General features: G+C 41.9%; 1 protein-coding gene across 3 annotated transcripts in view; it reads left to right on the top strand.

Annotated features, from left to right (window-relative positions):
* dnah9 (dynein, axonemal, heavy chain 9) overlaps nt 1–23,726 on the top strand; it is a 527,557-nt gene that overhangs the window by 411,396 nt on the left and 92,435 nt on the right. For all 3 annotated transcript variants that reach the window (XM_059948782.1, XM_059948781.1, XM_059948783.1), the window contains one exon: nt 22,994–23,221. In XM_059948782.1, the coding sequence (XP_059804765.1) occupies nt 22,994–23,221 (228 nt within the window). The remainder of the gene's footprint in view (nt 1–22,993; nt 23,222–23,726) is intronic.

Raw genomic sequence — 23,726 nt, 5'->3', positions numbered from 1 at the left:
ACATCTCTCCTTTACCTGCTTCCAAGCACCTTAAAACTGTGTCCACTCATGTTAGCCAATTCAGTCCTGGGGAAAAATCTCTGACTATCCACACAATCAATGCTTATCATCATCTTATATACCTCTATCAGGTCACCTCTCATCCTCCGTCGCTCAGGAGAAAAGGCCAAGTTTACTCAATCTATTCTCATAAGGCATGCTCCCCAATCCAGGCAACATCCTTGTAAAGCTCCTCTGCACCCTTTCTATAATTTCCACATCTTTCCTGTAGTGAGGCGACCAGAACTGAGCACAGTACTCCAAGTGGGGTCTGTCCAGGGTCCTATATAGCTGCAACATTACCTCTCAGCTCCTACATTCAATTCCATGATTGATGAAGGCCAATACACCGTATGCCTTCTTAACTTCACAGTCAACCTGCGCAGCAGCTTTGCGTGTCCTATGGACTTGGACCCCAAGATCCTACTGATTCTCCACACTGCCAAGAGTCTTACCACTAATGCTATTTTCTGCCATAATATTTGACCTACCAAAATGAAACACCTCACACTTAACTGGGTTGAACGCCATCTGCCACTTCTCAGCCCAGTTTTGCATCCTGTCGATGTTCCGCTATAACCTCTGTTGCCCTCCACACTATCCACAACAGCCCCAACTTTTGAGTCATCAGCAAATTTACTAACCCATCCCTCCACTTCCTCAAGCAGGTCATTTATAAAAATCATGAAGAAAAGGGGTCCCAGAACAGATCCCTGAGGCACAACACTGGTCACCAATCTCCATGCAGAATATGACCCGTCTACAGCCACTCTTTGCCTTCTGTGGGCAAACCAATTTTGGATCCACAAAGCAAGGTCCCCTTGGATCCCATTCCTCCTTACTTTCTCAATAAGCCTTGAATAGGGTACATTATCAAATGTGTTTCTGAAATCCATATACACTACATCTACTGCTCTACCTTTATCAATGTGTTTAGTCACATCATCAAAAAATTCAATCAGGCTCGTAAGGCATGACCTGCCCTTAACAAACCCATGCTGACGATTCCTAATCATGTTATGCCTCTCCAAATTTTCATAAATCCTGCCTCTCAGAATCTTTTCCATCAACTTCCCAACCACTGAAGTAAGACTCACTTGTCTATAATTTCCTACTCCCTTTCTTGAACAAGCGAACAATATCTGTAACCCACTAATCCTCTGGAAATTCTCCTGTCCCCATTGATGGTTTAAAGATCATTGCCAAGGGTCAGCAATCTCCTCTCTTGCCTCCCACAGTATCCTGGGGTATATCTCATCCTGTCCCGGTGACTTACACAATTTGATGCTTTCTAAATCTCCAGTACATCTTCCTTCTTAATGTCTATATGTGCAAGCTTTTCAGTCTGTTGTAAGTCATCCCAACAATCGCCAATGTCCTTTTCCGTAGTAAATACTGAAGCAAAGTATTCATTAAGTACCGCCGCTACCTCCTCAGGTTCCATACACACTTCTCCATTGTCACACTTGATTGGTCCTATTCTCTCACATCTTATCCTCTTGTTCTTCACATACTTGTAGAATGCCTTGGGGTTTTCCTTAATACTGCTCACCAAGGCCTTCTCATGACCCCTTCTGGCTCTCCTAATTTCCTTCTTTTTAAAAAAAAAATTAATTAAATTTTCAAATAGGTTACAGAAAGAAAAAAAATTATCAACCTTCCCCCCTCCCCTTAACCACTCCCCCCAACATATCCCTATAGAAAAAAAAGAGAAGAAAAAAGAAAGAAAGAATGCCTGGATATTGGAAGATCCTCACATGCTCCATGGAGTACATAATAGCTTTATATGTATATTTATTTCTTTCCCCAGATAACCAATAATTTTATCTTCAGAGCACCTATATCTTTAATCCTATCTTTTGTAAATAAGGGCACCAAATTTTCAGAAATATTTCATATTTATCTTTTAAATTATAAGTAATTTTTTCAAGTGGAATGCAGCTAAAAATTTCATTCTTCCAACGATCTATATACTTAAGTATGAATCCGATTTCCAAGTAACTGCAATAGCCTTTTTGGCTACTGCCAATGCAATTTTTATGAATTCCTTTTGATATTTATTCAATTTGGATTTCGATTTTATCCCTTCAATATCGCCTAGTAAAAATAATGTTGGATTATGTGGAAGTTGTATTCCAATAATTTGTTCCAGTAAAACTCTTAAATTTGTCCAAAAAGGTTGAATTTTAAAACAAGACCAAGTAGAGTGTAAAAAAGTACCAATTTCTTGATTACATCAAAAACATTGATCAGAATCCTAAAGAAATCCTAATTTCCTTCTTAATCTCCTTCCTGCTAGCCTTATAATTTTCTAGATCTCTATCATTAACTAGTTTTTTGAACCTTTTGTAAGCTTTTCTTGATTAGATTTACAACAGCTTTTGTACACCATGGTTCCTGTACCCTACCATCCTTACCCTCTCTCAGTGGAATGTACCGATGCAGAACACCATGCAAAAACCCCCTGAACATTTGCCACATTTTTGCCATACATTTCCCTGAGAACACTTGCTCCCAATTTATACTTCCAAGTTCCTGTCTGATAACTTCATATTTCCCCTCATTCCAATTAAACACTTTCCGAACTTGTCTGTTCCTATTCCTCTCCAACGCTATGGTAAAGGAGATAGAATTATAATCACAATCTCCAAAATTCTCTCCCACTGAGAGATCTGACACCTGACTAGGTTCATTACCCAATTCCAGATCAAGTACAGCCTCTCCTTTTGTAGGCTTATCTACATAAAATGACAGGAAACCTTCCTGAACACACCTAACAAGCTCCACCCTATTTAAACCCCTCGCTCTTGGGAGATATCAATCAATACTGGGGAAATTAAAATCTCCCATCATGACAACCCTATTATTACAGCACCATTAAGAATCTGTCTCCCTATCTGCTCCTTAATGTCCCTGTTACTATTGGGTGGTCTTTAAAAAACACTCAGTAGAGTTATTAACCCTTTCCTGTTTCTAACTTTCACCCACAGTAGATAATCCCTCCATGACTCCCTCCTTTTCTGCTGCCGTGACACTATCCCTGATCAGCAGTGCCGCAGCCCCCACCCCTTTTGCTTCCCTCCCGGTCCTTTCTGAAACATCTAAAGCCTGGCACTCTAAGTAGCTATTCCTGGCCCTGAGCCATCCAACTCTCTGTTATGGCCCCATCATCATAACTCCATGTACTGATCCACGATCTAAGTTCATCCGCTTTGTTAGTGATGCTTTCTTACATTAAAATAGACACATTTCAAACCATCAGTTTGAGTGTATCCCTCTATCACCTGCCTATCCTCCCTCTCACATTACCTACAAGCTTTCTCTATTTGGGAGCCAACTGCCTCTTCCTCCATCTCTTCAGTTCGGTTCCCACCTCCCAGCAATTCTAGTTTAAACTCTCCCCAGTAGCCTTAGCAAACCTCCTCACCAGGACATTGGCCCCCCTTGGATTCAAGTGCAACCTGTCCTTTTTGTACAGGTCATGCCTGCCCCAAAAAACGTCCTGATAATCCAGAGATCTCGGATTGGAGCCTCCTGCTCCAATCCCTCAGCCACACATTTATCCTCCACCTCACTCTATTCCTATACTCACTGTTGCGTGGCACAGGCGGTAATCGTGAGATTACTACCTTTGAGGTCCTGCTTCTCAGCTTCTTTCCTAACTCCCTGTGGTCTGTTTTCAGCCCTCCTCCCTTTTCCTACCTATGTCGTCGGTACCAATATGTACCACGGCCTCTGGCTGTTCACCTTTCTATTTCATGATGTCATTGGTGCGATCAGAAACATCCCGGACCCTGGCACCTGGGAGGCTAACTACCATCCATGTTTCTTTCCTGTGTCCACAGAATCATCTGTCTGACCCTTTAACTTATAGAGTCTCCCAGCACTGCTGCCAACCTCTTCCTTTCCCTACCTTTCTGAGCCACAGGGCTGGACTCTGTGCCAGCTTCCTCCAGGGAGGTCAGCTCCCCCAACAGTACTCAAATAGCAGTACTTATTGTTAAGGGGGACAGCCACGGGACTACGCTCTAGTATCTGACTCTTGCCCTTTCCTCTCCTGACTATTATCCACACCTGTTTTCCGAGGCCCCGGTGTGACTTCTTGCCTATAGCTCCTCTCTATCACCTCCTCACTTTTGCTGGCCATTATTTCAGTATATGAGAGTATAATTCCTATATGACTGTTGGAGTGCTTCTTGTTGAGTCATTGGTATTTATGCTATTTTTCAAAGTTCATGTTCTGCTGCAAATGAACATATTTTTTCAGTTACACTTGGTAAATTTTTTACTATATCATCTTGGCCTGGATGGCTGCAAAATATTTTCCAGTCTTTTGTTTTTAAAAAAAGTGGTTTATTTCTAATTTAACAAGGAAGAAGATACTATTGGCATCTCAGCAATGGAAATTATAGTTACAGTCTTGAATGGGATAAATAAAAAGTCCCAGAGAAGTTAGATGCATTTAAATTGGATAAGTTATCCAATCTCGACAGGTTAAACTGAGAGAAGTAAGCAAAGAAATTGCAGAAGCTTTGGTCATAATCCTCTAAGCTTCGTGAATTCAAGTAGTGCCTCAGGACTGGAACGTGACAAATGTTACATTCTTGTTTTAAAACAAGTGTAGGACTGAACCCAGTCACACCAGACTAGCAGTGTAAGTTATTGTCGTATTTAAACTGTGATCAGAAACAGAATTGGACAGATGTAGATTAATTTGCAGCAGGCAGCATTTATTTGTTAAACAAGTTGTGCCTAACTAAATTAATATAGATTTTTGATGAAGTAATCGAGTGGACAAGTGAAAGAAATGAAGGTGATATGGTGAATAAGAACTTCCAGAAATCATTTGAAACTCATGGAATAAGACAGATGGAACATTTACTAAGTTACTGTTGGTAACTGTGAGGGGATCTGATGAAAGTCATTATAACCATAAGAGATATTTACAGAGTCAATGGAAAGGAAGTGTTTCCATTGCTAAGGGGGTCAAGTCCAAGAACATATAGAATGATGTGCACAGCATAAGAACCAATCCAATATTAAGAAAACTTTTTTCCCACAATAATAATAAGAGCCTGGACTGCATTGCCAGGTGCAGTAAAAGAGAAGAATTCAGTTGGATATTTTACAAATTTAATAAGTATTTTAAAAGAAAGAATTTCCAGGGTTTCAGGATAGTGCTGGAGTAATTGTTGGATTTCCCTTTAAGTTGAACCAGCATGGTTATGATAGATTAAATGGCTTCTTTTTCTGTAACCATTTTCAGTGACTTGATGGTTTCTGATCATTTTATTCAGAAACTTTTGAAATTCTTGACTGCTATTACAGGCATCACAGAAAATATTCAAGTTTTCTTCTTTGCTCTCACATGCTTAATGATGGACATTGTTTTTTTTATGGAAATGAAAAGATGATTAAATTTCAGTCTGCTGAGATCACTTGTTATATATACCATTTAGTTCATGTTATTATTTCCAGTAAATGTTTGCCATTAATATTAAAATTAGGTCAGCTCCTATGATCTTTACCGTAAGTGGCTCTTTTGGAAACAATCTGCATTGTAACATGATACATTGGAACTGCAATCCTAGTATAAACTCCCTAAAGGGAAAATATAATTTCCAGTGAAACATTGAAATCCAAGCAATTTATCACTGAGCCAGTTCAGCAGAAGAAGTAATCTCTCCTTCTCTCTAGTTGGTTTTCAGATGTTGCCTTAACAACAGAACACTTGGATCTTGTGCTACCATATATTTACTCTGTATTTGTTCCATACAGTTTTTTTTTCACTGTCTTGTAAAGTTTATGTATAATTAATGTTTTTTTTTTGCTTGAACTCTGCGGCTGTGATGCTGCTGCAATCAAGTTTTTCATTCTCCCTGTACCTTACCATACTTATGCATGCCAATAAATTTAACTTGACTTGATAATAATTTGCACAGCTAGAGGTAAGTCATCATAGGGCTCTGGATCTATACAAACATCTTATTGTTCTTTATTGACTTGCATCCTTTTGGTTTAAACGACTTAGATTTCAGGTAATTTAGTTGTCCCTTTTGATGAGTTCAGCCACCATGAAGTTGTTACTGTATTATTGACAGAGGCATTATCAAAACAGGATGGCCTCATCACCAAGGCTTACTCATCTCCTGACACTGACAGACACAACAACACCTTAACTTTCACAGAAGGCTAAAGAAATTCAACCAGTCTCCAGTGACTCAAAGGTTCAAAGTAAAGTTTCTTATCAAAGTATGCATTCAGTATGCGATCCTGAGATTTATCTTCCCTACAGACAGCCATGAGAAAAAGAAAACCATGGCAACATGGTTTTCAAAGAAAAACATCAACCCCCCCCCCACACAAAAAACACAAATCGCCAAAATGGCAACCAAAAAAAGAGTTAAAAAAGTATAAAACAGAAAATCAAAAGAATCCAGACATATTCAATTCAACTCAATGTTCATTATCTGCAAGCTACCCCAACTCAAAGTCACCCAAAATAGCAATAAAAAAAGGAGGGATCAGAAACCAGAAACACATCATAACATGAACTACAGAATTCAGATTCAGTTTATTGTCATTTAGAAATCACAATGCAATGCAGTTAAAAAACATGAGACAACGTTCCTCCAGAATGATATCACAAAAGCATATGACACAACAGACTACACCAGAAAATCCACATAACGTTTGGCAATCCCCAATCCAGAGTCCAGAGATGCTGCTGCATATTAATATCGTGCTACAATCTTAACGTTTTCCCTGGAAAGGAGCTCCAAAACCACCAGACAAAACAAGACCAAAAACTAAAGCTACAAGACCTGCACAAAACCACATAGTTACAACAGTGCAAACAATAGCATAATTGATAAAAATCAGACCATGGGCACAGTAAAAATAATCCAAAGATGTTAAGGACTATAAGTTCAAAAGAAATCACCACACAGTTTCCACCAGTCCCCAGGGTCCCGACAGACTCGCCATCCCACGCCGGCGGCAGAAGGGAATACCCCCGCTATGGACTGCCACGGCGCCGCCCGACTCAGCCTTGCAGACGCAGCACACACCGAAAGCGACCTGACCGCAGCGGACTCTGAGTCCGTCGAACCTCCGAGCCGATGACCATCCCCTCTGGCACAGTTTTTCCGAGCACCATCCTCTGCCAAGTGTATTAAGACAGCCCCACCAACGGCCATCGGCAACACGACCCCGAGGACTTGGGGGCCTGTTCTTCCCAGCAGAGTTCTGGACCTCACAGCAGCAACAGCAGCAATGAAGAAGGTCTTCCTGGAGATTTGCTGATGTCCCTCCGTGGTCCCACGTCTGTTTTCAATAGATTATGATTGTGCATGGCACCCCACTTCACAAATACAAGTACAATTAAACCTTGCCCAGTACCCAGGACTCCAATACCATCCTCCAACAGCACCATGGCAGAGAGGAATTATTCGAATTCAGGGACGTCTCTCTAGGAGCAGTGAGCTGGAGAGACAAAGAGAGACCATCACACACAGACACCTTCCTCCAGCAGCAGCAAGCAAGAGGTTGCTAGATGGTGCTGAACACCCACTCACCTTGCACACTCACCTTGATGTTTTCAATCTTCCTCATCATTTTAATCAGTGAGATTGGAGTCAATCATGGGCTCGAAACAGTCTTCAGGCTTCTTGGCCTCAAGCTGCACAGCTCACGGAAATCCCTCGGAAACATCAAAGCGCCAGATCACTCACTCAGTCCAAAAACACACTGGAGAACATAGGCTCCAACAGTAGCAGAACCACGTTTGAAAAAAAAAGAAGACATGAAAGAAGTAGTTTCGGAAGACGTCTGGAGGATGTCGCCCTTGATCACGTTGCTTGCTGGAGCTGCTTCTACTCTTCAATTTTTATACTTGCATGATAGAGAACATCTTATCTAGATGCATCATAAGTTGCAATGAAAACCGTTCGGTCCAAGAGCACAAGTTGGGAATGCAGTGCAGTCCATCGTGCTAACTAAACTCACCTCCATTGACTCAGTCTACATCCTGCTGCTGTGGTAAAGCAGATAAAATGATGAAAGACCCCTCCCAGCCTGGTGATTCGCCCTTCTCCCCTCTCCTGAAGGACAGAAGATATATAAGCCAGAGAGCTTATAGACTCAAGCTCAGCTTTTGTCCAAACGCTGTTTTCAGACTCCTGAATAGATCTCTAAAAGATCAACTCTCGGATGATTGATCTCTTAATCTACCTTGTTGTGGCCGTTGTACTTCACTTTTACTGGACATTTTCTGTAACTGTAACATCATGTTCTGATTTCTGTCTATTTTACCACCTCAATGTAGGGCATGATTCTTCTGGATGGCAAGCCAAATGAAAGCTTTACACTGTATCTTGGTACACATGACAATAATAAACCAATCTTCAATATTCAGCATTGTTCACATACAAAATGAATTCAAGTTTCAGATAGAAACCATCTCTGATAGACTTCAGAAAGGACTATTTTAATGTCTTCTGTGTTACCCAAAGCACTATTTAAGTTGGCACCAGACTTGACCATATCACAGAGAAACCACTTCTACTCTGAAGAGCAAGGTTTGCCAACCCTGTGTCCATGAATTCCTCGGCCAATGGTAGGGATCCATGGTATAAAAAAAGGTCTGGAACCCCTGCGATAGAGGCTCATAGGGGCTTTGGTGAGGAGAAGTTGAGGCTGCAGATAGATTTTTTTCATTTAATATTTCTTTCTTTCTTATTGCACAGTTAGGGCAATGGGGACACCAGGCAAGATAATAGTCTGCTCCTCTTTCAGGATGTGGGAAAATAGGGAAATCACCAGTGTACTTGATACTATGCCTGCAATTGCATCAGCTGCAGCTTCCTCAGACCACGCTAAGGAATTGGAGCTAGAATTGGATGATCTCTGGATCAGTCGGGAGGCTAGGGGTTGATTAACAGGACATACAGGGAGATAGCTGCACACAAGATGCAGGACACAGGTAATAACTGGGTGTCCAACCAGAGAGGGAAAGGGACAGGCAACCTGTGATCGTTCCCCTCAAAGTCAGTTACACCGCTTTGGATAATTTTGGGTTGAATGACTTAGCAGAAAAAGCTGAGTCTAGCTCTGTGGCTCAGAAGGGAAGCGGGGAGAAGAGGAGTACTGTAGTGATAGGGATTCCATAGTTAAAGGGGCAGACAGGAGGTTCTGTGGATGTAAAAGATACAGCCGGATGGTATGTTGCCTCCCAGGTACCAGGGTCAGGAATATCTTGATTTGGGTCCAAAGTATTCTAAAGGGGGAGGGTGTGCAGCTGGAAGTTGTGGTACATATTGTTATCAACCACGTGCAGTAGGTAGGAAAAGGGAGAAGGTCCTGAAAAGAGAATTTAGGGATTTAGGTACAAAACTGAAAAGCAGGACTTCCAGGGTAGTAATCTCTGGAGTATTGCCTGTGTCACACACCAGTGAGGGTAAGAATAGGATGATTTGGCAGATGAATGCATGGCCTTCTGGATCACTGGGATCTCTTCCAGGGAAGGTATGACTTTCACAAAGAGGATAGCTTAAACCTAAGCCAATATCCTTGCGGACAGCTGGATGGGAACCCGAGTGATAGGGTTGTGGATGGGGCAGTTGGTATATGTGGCAGTTGTGGATTCAGTGGGTAGTGAGACTGTGAGGAAGGACTGGCAGATGATAGGGCAAGTTTGCTGTCTATTGGAGGAATTGAAGTGTAACATGGGAGCAAAATCGAAAAGGGTGTTGTATACAGGACTGAACGTGTTATATTTGAATGAACATAGTATACAGAATAAAAAAGATAATCTTGAAACCCAGTTAAAATTGGCAGCTAAGACGTTGTGGGCATGACTGAGTCATGGCTTAAAGAAGATCATAGTTGGTAACTTAACATCCAAGATACACCTTGCATCAAAAGGGCAGGCTGGTAGGGAGAGGTGGTGGGGTGGCTCTGTTGGTAAAGCATGAAATCAAAACCTAGAAAGCAGTGACATGGGATTGGAAGAAGCAGAATCCTTGTGGGTAAAGTTAAGAAGCTGCAAAGTTAAAAAGACCCTGATGGTAGTTATATATGGTGCTCCAAACAGTAGCCAGGATATGAGTACAAATTACAATGAGAGATAGAAAAGGCATGTAAAAAGGGAAATGGTAATTTCGATGTGCAGGTAGATTGAAAAAATCAGGCTGGTACTGGATCTCAAAAGATGGGTTCAATGTCCATTAGGAATTGGATGGCAGAAGGGAAAAAGCTGTTCCTGAATTGTTGAATGTGTGCCTCCAGGCTTCTGTATCTCCTACTTGATGGTAAGAGTGAGAAAAGGGCTTGCCCTGGGTGCTGGAGGTCCCTAATAATGGACGTTGCCTTTCTGAGAGATGGCTCCTTGAAGATGTCCTGGGTACTTTGTAGGCTAGTGCCCAAGATGGAGCTGACTAGATTTACAACCTTCTGCAGCTTTTGGTCCTGTGCAGTAGCCCCTCCATACCAGACAGTGATGCAGTCTGTCAGAATGTTCTCCATAGTACAACTATAGAAGTTCTTGAGTGTATTTGTTGACATGCCAAATCTCTTCTAACTCCTAGTGAAGTATAGCCATTGTCTTGCCTTCTTTATAGCTGAACCAATATGTTGCAACCAGTTTAGATGCTCAGAGATCTTGACAGCCAGGAACTTGAAGCTGCTCATTCTCTCCACCTGATTCCTCTATGAGGATTGGTACGTGTTCCTTCGTCTTACCCTTCCTGAAGTCCACAATCAGCTCTTTTGTCTTACTGATATTGAAGGCCAGGTTGTTGCTGCGACACCACTCCACTAATTGGCTATCTCACTCCTGTACGCCCTCTTGTCACCATCTGAGATTCTACGAACATAGGTTGTATCATCAGCAAATTTATAGATGGTAATTGAGCAATGCCTAGCCACATAGTCATGGGTATATAGTGTAGAGCAGTGGGCTAAGCACACACTCCTGAACTGCACCAGTGTTGATCGTCAGCGAGGAGATGTTGTCACCAATCCACACAGATTGTGTTCTTCCAGTTAGGAAGTTGAGGATACAATTGCAGAGGGAGGTACAGAGGCCCAGGTTCTGTAACCTCTCAATCAGGATTGTGGGAACGATGGTGTTAAATGCTGAGCAATAGTCGATGAACAGTATCCTGGCATAGGTGTTTGTGTTGTCCAGGTGGTCTAAAGTGATGTGAAGAGCCATTGAGATTGCATCTGCCATTGACCTATTGTGGCGATAGGCAAATTGCAATGGGTCCAGGTCCTTGCTGAGGCAGGAGTTCAGACTAGTCATGACCAACATCTCAAAGCATTTCATCACTGTAGATGTGAGTGCTATCGGGTGATAGTCATTAAGGCAGCTCACATTTTCTTCTTAGGCACTGGTATAACTGTTGCCTTTTTGAAGCAAGTGGGAACTTCCACCCATAGCAGTGAAAATGTCCTTGAATACTCCTGCCAGTTGGTTGACACAGGTTCTCAGAGACTGACCAGGTACTCCATTCAGACCTTCCTCCTTGCGAGGGTTCACTTTCTTTAAAGACAGCCTAACATTGGCCTCTGAGGCAGAGGTCACAGAGTCATAAGGTGCAGCAGGGATCTTCACAGCTGTAGTTATATTCTCCCTTTCAAAGTGAGCATAGAAGGCATTGAGTTCATCAGGTCGTGAAGCATCACTGCCATTCATGCTCTTGGGTTTTCCTTTATAGGAAGTAATGTCTTGCAAACTCTGCCAGAGTTGTTGTACATCCGATGTCACCTCCAACCTCATTTGAAATTGACTCTTCGCCTTTGAAATAGCCCTCTGCAAATCATACCTGGTTTTCTGGTACAGGCCTGGGTTGCCAGACTTGAATACCACAGATCTATCCTTTAGCAGATGATGTACCTGCTAGTTCATCCTTGGCTTTTGGTTTGGGAATGTTAAATAAGTCTTTGTAGGCACACACTCATCCACACGGGTTTTAATGATGTTGGTGACAGCTGCACCATACTCATCCAGGTTCGGAGATGAATCCCTGAATACAGTCCAGACCACCAATTCAGAGAAGTCCTATAGCCACTCCTGTGCTTCCCTTGTCCATACCTTCTTGGTGCTGCAGTCTTCAGTCTCTGCAGAAATTGAGGCAGTAGAAGTACAGCCAAGTGATCAGACTGAAGGCACAAAATACAAATGAATGTAGATCACCCTCATTCATCATTCGTCAGTGTGTCAAGAGTTATGGGGAGAAGGCAGAATAACAGGTTTGAGAGAGGTAATAAATCAGCCATGATGAAATGGAGGAGAATGCTTCATATTCTGAATGGCCCAATTCTACTGCTATGTGTTATGGTCTTACAGCCACTGAATAATATCAGGGACTACTTGCTGAAAGATTGTACCCTCAGCAAAGTATATGTTCTCTAAGTGGGTAACTGGCTGAAATGAAAGTCATAGTAAGACAGGCAGAGGATGAAAATGATAGCTTTCAGTTTGCAACTACAGATTTAATAGGGTCATTGAGTTCACAGATGATGTGAGCATAGGGAGAGAAGTGTGCACCTGATTAGTAGGGGCATATACAGGCTTACTAACACTCACTGCCAAGTTATATGAAAGACAATTCATCAGACTGTAACCTCTCAAAAGTCAAGTCTCAAAAACAATTCTTGAATGAGCAAGTAATTCTCGGCAATTCCTCTGTGACACACAGCTTAATGAGTTGGGAAAAAGAAGGGATTGTTTCATTATTACTTTGGATTCCCTTTTATTTTCTTGCATTTCAAATATCCAATGATCTAATAGATAGCAAGGAGAGAGGAATAATTAAAAAATAGAGAAATAGGTTGGGAGCGAGATGAATTATTGATATGTCCAAATGTCCAGCAAATGTTATGGATAAATACAGTTTGTTGTAGGGGATCATCATAAACACAGGGATAATATGCTTCTGACTGGAAACCTTTCAGAGTTCATTCTAAATTGGTCATCTGACTACGAACTTAGAAATCTCATGCAAAAAAATCATCTTCAGTCTCTTTGTCCAATCCAGGGATGGTATCACGGTAGCATAGCAGTTAGTGTGACATTATTACAACTCTGGAGTTCAATTCTAGCACAGTCCGTCAGGAATCTGTACGTCTTCCCCATGGAATGTGTGGGTTTTCTCCCGCAGTCCAAAGATGAACCAGTTGGTACGTTAATTGATCATTGTAAATTGTCCTGTGATTAGGCTGGGGTTAAATCGGGGGTCGCTGGATGGCATGGCTCAAAAGGCTAGAAGGGTCTATTTCACACTGAATCTCAATCACCAAATAAATAAATAAAGGATGATAGAAATTGCTTGGGGGGAGGAATTGATATAGTAACAGCAAAAGTGGTGTGCAGGTAGACAATAAGGTACAAGATCATAATGAGGTAAATGCACAACTGTGCATCTGGGTGTTAGATTTCCAAACAAACAGACCTCAGATAGTCAGAATGCACATCTGCTCCTCCCTCCCTGGTCTGTGCGCTGAGCCCATTGTTATACACCCTGCTTACACATGACTGCATGGCTAAAGACTCAAGTAATCACATTGATCACTGCTGACTCGACAGTGGTGGGGCTCATTACCATCCACAATGAGACAGCCTTACAGATAGGAGATGGAGGAGCTCGAGACAGAGTGCCAGTCAAATAACCTCTTCATGGCCACAAGCAAAGGAGATGGTTATATGGTCAGGAGAAATTGAACCACTCAACACCCTTCCCCCCCCCCCCCCCCCCCCGCCCACTTCACATCGGTAGCACAGCAGTGGAATTGCAAGCAGTTTCACACTACTGGGAGTGCACATCTCACACAGTCTCTCGTGGTCCCAGAACATATCCTTCACAGTCAGGAAAGCACACTTGCGCCTCTACTTTTTGAGGAGGCTGAAGAGAGTTGGATTACGCACATCCATGCTCACTTCATTTTACAGATGTCAGTAGAGAGCATCCTGAAAATCTGCAACACTGCTTGGTATGGAAACTGCACTCTGGCATACAGGAAGGCACTTCAACAGGTAGTCAAAACTGCCCAATGCCTTACAGACATCAGCCTACCTACCTTAAGGAACATATAATCTTGAATCGTATTGTGAGATCGAGTCCATTTGATTACACTGGGGAACGATTCAATTGTCTTATGACAGTGGGTAGAAGCTGACCTTGATCCTGGTAGTATGTGCTTTCAAGCTTTTGTGCCTGATGGAACAGGGGAGAAGAGAGAATATCTAGTGTGGATGGGATCTTTGATTATGACGGTTACTTTACTGAGGCAGTGAAATGTATAGACGGAGTCCATGGAAGGAAGTGTAGTTCCCATGAAGTGTCCACAGTTCTCCGCCATTTCTTGTGGACATGGACAGAGCAGTTGCCATAGTAAACTTAGAGAGTTCAGGGAGTTAGGAGTGAAGCTGAAAGGCAGGACCTCAAGGGTGACAATCTCGGGATTGCTACCTGTGCCACGTGCGAGTGAGGCGAAGAATAGAATGATTATGCATATTAATATGAGGCTGAGAGCATGGTGCAGGAAGGAAGGGTTCAGGTTTTTGGATAATTGGTCTTTGTTCCAGGGACATTGGGATCTGTTTCGAAGGGACGGTCTACATCTGAACCGGAGAGGTACTAACATTCTTGCAGGAATGTTTGCCAGTGCTGCTCGGGGGGGGGGGGGGGGGGGGTTTAAACTAGATGTGCAGGGGGCAGGGATCCAGATCCAGAGGGTTGGTCAGAAGGAGCATGGGGTTAAATGTGTAGAAGGTTTGGGTGATCTTGAGAAGGTCATCAAAATTCAAGGTGCAATTAGCCCGATGGAAGTTCAAGGAGCTGGGTTAGGTACAATAGACAGTGTTTTAAGCAAAAAGAGGAGGAATGGGCTAAGAATTCTATACTTGAATGCGCGTAGTATCAGAAATAAGACAGATGAGATTGAAGCTCAGATGAAAATGGGGAACTAGGATATTGTTGGGATAACGGAGACATGGCTGCAAGGGGATCAGGCCTGGGAATTGAGTGTACCAGGGTATACGTGCTAATGTAGAGACAGAAATATGGGAAGAGGGGGTGGGGTGGCCCTGTTGGTGAGGAATGAGATTCAGTCCTTAGCAAGAGGTGACTTGGGAACAGGGGAAGTAGAGTCTGTGTGGATTGAGCTGAGGAACAGTAAGGGTAAAAAGACCCTAATGGGTGTTGTGTACAGGCCCCCAAACAGTAGCGTGGATATTGGGTACGTTGATTAGGGAGTTAACATTGGAATGTGCTAAAGGTAATGCAGTCGTTATGGGAGATTTCTACATGCAGGTGAACTGGGAGAATCAGGTAGGTGCTGGACCCCAGGATAGGGAGTTTGTGGAGTGTCTAAGGGATGTATTTTTGGAACAACTTGTGCTTGAACCAACCAGGAACGAGGCTATTTTGGACTTGGTGATGTGTAATGAACAGGAATTGATAAGTGTTCTTGAAGTAAAGGAGCCATTAGGAAGTAGTGATCATAACATGATAAGTTTTTATCTACAATTTGAGAGGGATAAGGGCAGATCAGAGGTGTCAGTGTTGCAATTAAATAAAGGAGACTACGGAGCCATGAGGGAAGAGCTGCCCAAAGTTAAATGGGCGGATGCCCTGGCAGGAAAGACAGTGGATCAGCAGTGGCAGATATTCTTGGGGATAATACAAAAGATGCAAAAGCAGTTCATTCCAATGAGAAAGAAGGATTCAAAGAGGGGGAAGGGGCCACAGTGGTTGACAAAGGAAGTCAGAGATTGTATAGCATTAAAGAAAAAGAAGTATGACAGGGCTAAGATGAGTGGGAATACAGATGATTGGGAAAGTTTTAAGGAACAGCAGATCTTAACTAAAAAAGCAATACGGAGAGAAAAAAATCAGGTATGAGCTCAGTCTAGCCAGGAATATAAAAGGGGATAGCAAAAACTTTTTTAGCTATGTGAAGAGAAAGAAGATAGTTAAGAACAATGTTGGCCCCTTGAAGAATGAATTGGGAGAAATTGTTATGGGAAACAGGGAAATGACAACAGAATTTAATGCATACTTTAGATCTGTCTTCACCAGGGAGGACACAAGCAATCTCCCAGATGTATGGATGGGCCAGGGTCATAAGATATCAGAGGAATTGAGACAGATTGACATTAGGAAAGAAACTGTGATGAGTAGACTGGTAGGACTGAAGGCTAATAAATCCCCGGGTCCAGATGGTCTGCATCCAAGGGTTCTAAAAGAGGTGGCTCAGGAAATTGCGGATGCATTGGTAATCATTTTACAATGTTCCTTAGATTCAGGATCAGTTCCTGAAGATTGGAGAGTGGCTAATGTTATCCCACTTTTCAAGAAGGGAGGGAAGGAGAAAACGGAGAACTATCTTAGCGTTCTATCTAACGTTAGCCTAACGTCAGTCGTGGGGAAGATGCTTGAGTCCATTATTAAGGACGAAATAGTGGCACATCTTGATGGCAGTAATAGGATTAGGCTGAGCCAGCATGGATTTACCAAGGGCAAATCATGCTTGACTAATCTGTTGGAGTTTTTTCAGGGTGTAACAAGGATGTTAGACGAGGGCAAGCCAGTGGATGTTGCGTACCTAGATTTTCAGAAGGCATTCGATAAGGTGCCACATAGGAGATTGGTGAGTAAAATCAGAGCTCATGGCATTGGGGGCAGGGTTTCAACATGGATAGAAAACTGGTTGACAGATAGAAAGCAAAGGGTAGCAGTGAATGGGTGTTTCTCGGACTGGCTGGAGGTGACTAGTGGGGTACCACAGGGCTCTGTATTGGGACCACAGCTCTTTACAATTTATGTCAACGATTTAGATGAGGGCATTGAAAACTATATCAGCAAGTTTGCTGACGATACTAAACTGGGTGGCAGTGTGACATGCGAAGAGGACGTTAGGAGAATACAGGGAGACTTGGATAGGCTGGGTGAGTGGGCAGATACTTGGCAGATGTCATTCAATGTGAATAAATGTGAAGTTATCCACTTTGGAAGCAGGAACAAGAGGGCAGAGTATTGTCTGAACCGTGTAGAGTTAGGTAAGGGAAAATGCAAAGAGACCTAGGAGTCCGAGTTCACCAGTCAATGAAGGTGAATGAGCAAGTGCAACAGGCGGTGAAGAGGGCAAATGGAATGTTGGCCTTTATTACAAGGGGAATTGAGTACAAGAGCAAGGATGTCCTTTTGCATTTGTACAGGGCCCTGGTGAGACCACACCTGGAATATTGTGTACAGTTTTGGTCTCCAGGTTTAAGGAAGGACATTCTGGTAATTAAGGAAGTGCAGCGTAGATTCACTAGGTTGATTCCTGGGATGGCAGGGCTGTCTTACGCAGACAGATTGGAGAGATTGGGCTTGTACACGCTGGAATTGAGGAGATTGAGAGGGGATCTGATTGAAACGTTTAAGATAATTAAAGGATTTAATAGGATTGAGGCAGGAAATATGTTCCAGATGTTGGGAGAGTCCAGTACCAGATTGAGAATAAGAGGTCAGTTATTTAAAACAGTTGAGGAAGAGCTTCTTCTCCCAGAGAGTTGTGGAGGTGTGGAATGCACTGCCTCGGAAGACGGTGGAGGCCAATTCTCTGGATGCTTTCAAGAAGGAGCTAGATAGATATCTGATGGATAGGGGAATCAAGGGATATGGGGACAAGGCAGGGACTGGGTATTGATAGTGAATGATCAGCCATGATCTCAGAATGGCAGTGCAGACTCGAGGGGCTGAATGGTCTACTTCTGCACCTATTGTCTATTGTCTAAACCATGATGAATAGTGATGCATTGACACGAGTTGGTAAGGATTGACAGGGCCATGACAAACTTCTTTATGCTCCTGAGAAAGTAAAGCATTCTTGGTCATGACATCTACATGATTGGACCAGGACAGGCTATTCATGATGTCCACTCCCAGGAACCTGAGGCCTCTAAACTCAGCGGCATTGATGTAGACAGGGGCATCTGCACCGACCTCTTCCTGAAGTCTGTGACTAGCTTTTTTGTTTTACTGACATTGTTGTCATGACACCATGCTTGGACTGCAGTTTAAAGGATAAATTGGAAAGGTTGCCATTATTTTATAACAATATAACCATATAACAATTACAGCACGGAAACAGGCCAACTCGGCCCTTCTAGTCTGTGCCAAACCCTTACTCTCACCTAGTCCCACCGACCTACACTCAGCCCATAACCCTCCATTCCTTTCCTGTCCATATACCTATCCAATTTTACTTTAAATGACAATACCGAACCTGCCTCTACCACTTCTACTGGAAGCTCGTTCCACACAGCTTCCACTCTCTGAGTAAAGAAATTCCCCCTCATGTTACCCCTAAACTTTTGCCCCCTAACTCTCAAATTATGTCCTCTTGTTTGAATCTCCCCTACTCTCAATGGAAAAAGCCTATCCACGTCAACTCTATCTATCCCCCTCATAATTTTAAATACGTCTATCAAGTCCCCCCTCAACCTTCTACACTTTCTTTAAAAATGAGAAGATCGAGGAAGGATTTTATAGCCTAACACAAAATGTTATGCAGAATGTATAGTGGGATGCTGTTCCCATTGCTGAAGGGATTGAGTACGAGAGATCACATATGTAAAACAAAGGACTTAATAGTGGCATGAGTAAAAATTTAATTATGCAACACATGGTGGAAATCTGGAATGCCCAGCCTGCAGATGTGATGGAGGTAGTTCCATTGTGGCTTTGAGGAGGAATTAGCTAAATACATGAAAAGAAAAAAAAAACAACAATGCAAAGATAGATACGGGATTGAGGGTGGGACTAGTGATTTGCTCTGTTGGAGAACTTTTATGGCCGTGATGGCCTTCTATAGCCGTTCTATGGTATGACGTGGTAAGAAAGGAACTAACTCGAACTCACTGACTATAATTGTGTTCTCTATGTATTGGTATGAACCTACTTTTGTATTTTAGATGATTGAAATGACAAAACAATTCCATGCTGTCCCATCAATCCATGTTTAAATGAAGCAACATTGGGATTCTTAACTAGCAGTTGTGTGAAATATTGGATGGCATGGAGAGGACTATAATTGAACTGTATTGAATTTATTTCTTACATTCTTCACATACATAAGGAGTAAAAATCTTTATGTTACATCTCCATCTGAATGTGCAACATGCTCTTATAGTAATTTATAAAAAAATAGAGCAGTCAATGTAACATAGAAATACACTCAAATCGGCATGACTTCATCAGTCTGATGGCCTGATGGAAGAAGCTGTCCTGGAGCCTGTTGGTCCTGGCTTTTATGCTGTGGTACTGTTTCCTGGATGGTAGCAGATGGAATAGTTTGCGGTTAGGTGACTTGGGTCCTTTTTTCACACCTGTCTTTGTAAATGTCCTGAATCCTGGGAAGTTCACAACTACAGATGCACTGGGCTGTCCACACCACTCTCTGCAGAGTCCTGCGATTAAGGGAGCTACAATTCCCATACTAGGCAGTGATGCAGCCAGTCAGAATGCTCTCAGTTGTACCCCTGCAGAAAATTCTTAGTATTTGGGAGTCCATGCCAAACTTCCTCAAACCATCTGAGGTGAAAGAGGTGCTGTTGTGCCTTTTTCACCACACAGCTGGTGTGTACAGACCACGTGAGGACCTCGTTGATGTGGATGCCGAGGAACTTGAAGCTGTTTACCCGCTCAATCCCAGATCCATTGTTTTTGCAACATTGAAGGAGAGATTGTTTTCTTGACATCACTATGTCAGAGAGATGATTTCTTCCCTGTTTGAGATTAGGCCAATCAGTGCGGTGCCGTCAGCTAATTTAATTAGCAGATTAGAGCTGTGGGTGGTGACACAGTCAAGCGTATACAGGGAGTAAAAGAGGAGATGTGGTACACAACCCTGAGGGGCTCCTGTGTTGAGAGTTAGAGGGGTGGAGGTGAGGGAGCCCACTCTTAACGCTGCTGGTAAGTGTATGTAAAAATATTGGAAGTATCAATTGAGATTCAAAGTGTGAAAGAGAAAACTTATCTCTACAAAGTGATCCAAATGAATTACAAATATAGAACACAAAATAATTGATTGCATAATTACTCACCCCCTTCAAGTCAGTACTTAGTAGATGCACCTTTGGCAGCAATTACAGCCTTGTGCCTGTGTGGATAGGTCTCTAACAGCTTTGCACATCTAGACACCAATTTTTCCCTGTTCTTCTTTACAAAGCTGCTCAAGCTCTGTCAGATTCCTTGGGGATTGTGAGTGAACAGCCCTTTTCAAGTCCAACCACAAATTCTCAATTGGATTGTGGTCTGGACTTTGATTTGGCTATTCCAGGACATTAACTTTGTTGTTTTTATGCCATTCCTGTGTAGCTTTGGTTTTATGCTTTGGGTCATTTTCTTGCAGAAAAACAAATCTGCTCCCAAGTCACAGTTCTTTTGCAGACTGCATCAGGTTTTCCTCCAGGATTTCCCTGTATTTTGCTGACTTGTGCTTTTCAATAACCTTTTTGCAGAGTTCTTTGGAGTGTTATTTTGTCTTCACGGTGTAGTTTTTGCCAGGATACTGTCTCACCAGCAGTTGGACCTTCCAGATACAGGTGTATTTTCACTTGAAACACCATGACTGCGCACAGGTCTCCAAAAAGCAGATCTCTATTTAACTAAATATATGACATCTAAAACAAATTGGCTGCACCAGTGATGATTTGGTACATCATATTAAAGGGGGGGGGGAGTAAATATTTATGAAATCAATTATTTTGTGTTTTATATTTGTAATTAATTTAGAGCACTTTGCAGAGATCTGTTTTCACTTGGACGCAAAAGGATCTGTTGATCAGTCCCAAAAAAGCCAAATTAAATCCACTGTGATTCATTGATGTAAAACACTAAACCATGAAGACTTCCAAGGGAGTGTGATTATTTTTCATAAATAGTCCTCTATCCTTCAAGAGGACTAGAGGGTTAAACCCTCCAGGCCATCTTCTTCAGCCTCCAGCGGATTTGTGGATTCACAGATATTGGTCCTTTAATTTCCCCAATGGACTCCCAGAGATTTGCAAGCTCAAATCCCCAGCCATTGGTCCTCAAGTTCTGGTCTTCCGATCAAACTTCAGGCTTCAATTTGGACTTTTGATCAAGCTTTGGGCTTCAATCCTCGTTACCGTCACAGGACTCATCAATGACAATGTATGAGGCACCTGGATAAGGAAATGAACTTCAGGCTTTGAGATTTTCAAATTGATTTCCTATGTGGTGGCAATGCCTTAGAGAACCATTGCATGTCTACCCTCGTTTGTTCAGTGTGTCTTTAACTTTTACATTTGTAAGCTGTAAGCTGGAAGTTTGAAATTGTATTGGAGGCCAGGTGCCAGTGCACTACTAGATTCAGTGCTGATTCCATTGATGGTTCAGGACTGCCCTGTGTTGAAGGCTGAGATGCACTCCATACATGGCCTCTCTGCTTTACAGCAGCATGGCTGATGTATAAGCAATGACACAATTTATTTAAAAGGCATCTCTGACTTTCATTCAACAGACGATCTATTTATTTTGCTTTGCTTCATTTTATATTTATGCTTCAATTAGTTTATTATAATATACTTTAAATACATTTAATGTTCCTATTTCAATTATTATTTAAAATAATTTTAATTGTTTAAATCCATTCATACAGTTTTTAAATGCCTCCAAAAAATAGATTAAATACTGATGAGCTATCAAAGGCTAACGACTATGCTGGAGACACTAGGAAAGCTTCCTGTTCTGTTGCCTGAGACTTGGTTACCCATTGTAGTTGCTCTACCACAGAGAATGATCCAGGAGCAGAAGTCTCCAGTGCAGTAGATACTGTGAATGCTGTGTTCCATAGGATTAGATGCAGGCTATGTCAAGTATGATCGAGCTCAATGAGAAAGACAGCATTTTTGAAAGTAATTACCAAATTTGGATGAAATCTCCTAGTCGATAATGAGAAGTAAGGGAGGGAAGAGTAGACATTTCAACCATCATTTTCCAATCCCCTCTGGCTAGAAGATTAGGAAACTTGCAACATTCCACCTTTGCTTAAAAGGGTGGAAAGTGGTGTATTTTTAGAATAAGTAATTATGAGTCAGTAAGACCAAAATCAATATTAGGCAGATTACTGGCGAAGAATTTTAAGTGACGATCTAAGTTATCTTTTAGGAAGGTACTCTTTTCTTCAACAACAATCAGCTAAGTTTGCATAGATGTTGAAAAGCTTCCGACAAACTCTCACAAAGTAAAAGTTCACAGGATTCAACAGAAATGGACAACTTAGACCTAAAATTGGCTCAGTGTCATAAAGCAACAGATAATAGTTCTGACTTGAAGGGGTTTGCATGTGGTCATTTGATTTCTGTTTCATACCAATGTTTCAGGCAAACAAAAAATAGATATGAGAAAGTTTATGTACGGTACAGAAACTGAGAATATGGTTGGCAGTTGGAAAGAAAGCAGGAGTCTCAGCATGATATTAATGTTTTGGGCCATGAGTGACAAATGGAATTGATTCAAGGGAAGCATGTTAAGACAAAACATTTCAGAAACGTAATCATGATAAGTAAATATAGAGTGAGTGAATAATCATATAAGGACAAATGTAGAGAACAGAAGGCTGGTTCAGGTGGAAACAGACATATTTTCTTGGAGGGGGCAATGAAGTTTGATTTTCCTTTGAACCAGTTAGTTCCATCGTTCTTGCTTGTTTTGTAACTACCTATGGTGGAATACGAATATCTGGGTTTTGTACTGCATACAACTGTAATAATAAATATACTTTGAATCTTTGAATTAATAAATAAGTACCAGATGAGTTTGTAGTATGCTATAACCTCAATTTTTATGGTGGCTTTATTTCAATTAACTGTTAGAGACTATGTAAATGTGAGCTTTTAATTGACATTGGCTGCTTCAATGATTTTCCCTTGCAGAATATCCATCTAGTTGCAAAGTGGCTCAACAGCCTGGAGAAGAAAATGGAGCAACACAGTGAGAACAGCCACGAGAACTTCCGCATCTTTATTAGTGCGGAGCCGGCCCCCTCGCCTGATGGCCACATTATCCCTCAAGGTATCTTGGAGAACTCAATCAAAATCACCAACGAGCCCCCAACAGGAATGCATGCCAACTTGCACAAGGCTTTAGACAACTTCAGTCAGGTAATTTATGGCATAGCTACAGCAAATACGCTACTTTCTCATAAGAATATTGAAGATTTCAGCTTAATTTAAAATGTCTTAAGTATTATTGTTTGATGCTTATGACCTCTATGTAATCCTTTATATATCATGAAATGAATGTCCTTTGACACTCTGCTCCAGACAGCTGGTCTAACATACCAAATACTGCAAGGTATTAATATGGTCAACAGTTGTGAACACACGACAGTGTGCATGTGCAAGTACTTTGCTCCTTTGAGAACACACTCATGAAACATTACATTGTACCTGAGAGAACATAGCTACTGTTTATTAGTACTTTGTGCCTGTATGTAATTGTTCCATTGTATCAGTATGCTGAGTTGGTGTGTGCATATTCCACTGGGCCATTTACATTCATCTATCATTTGCTTCAATTTTCTGACTTGATTTCTTTATTTTCATGGATAAATACCATTTGCCATTGTGCAACATTCAAAATAGCATTTATGGATAAAGTTTACAC

This window comes from Hypanus sabinus, chromosome 23, assembly GCF_030144855.1.
Source record: "Hypanus sabinus isolate sHypSab1 chromosome 23, sHypSab1.hap1, whole genome shotgun sequence".
In the NCBI taxonomy this organism is placed as follows: Eukaryota; Metazoa; Chordata; class Chondrichthyes; order Myliobatiformes; family Dasyatidae; genus Hypanus; species Hypanus sabinus.
Note: the sequence above shows the minus strand (reverse complement) of the source record. Positions and strands in the feature narration are given on the sequence as shown.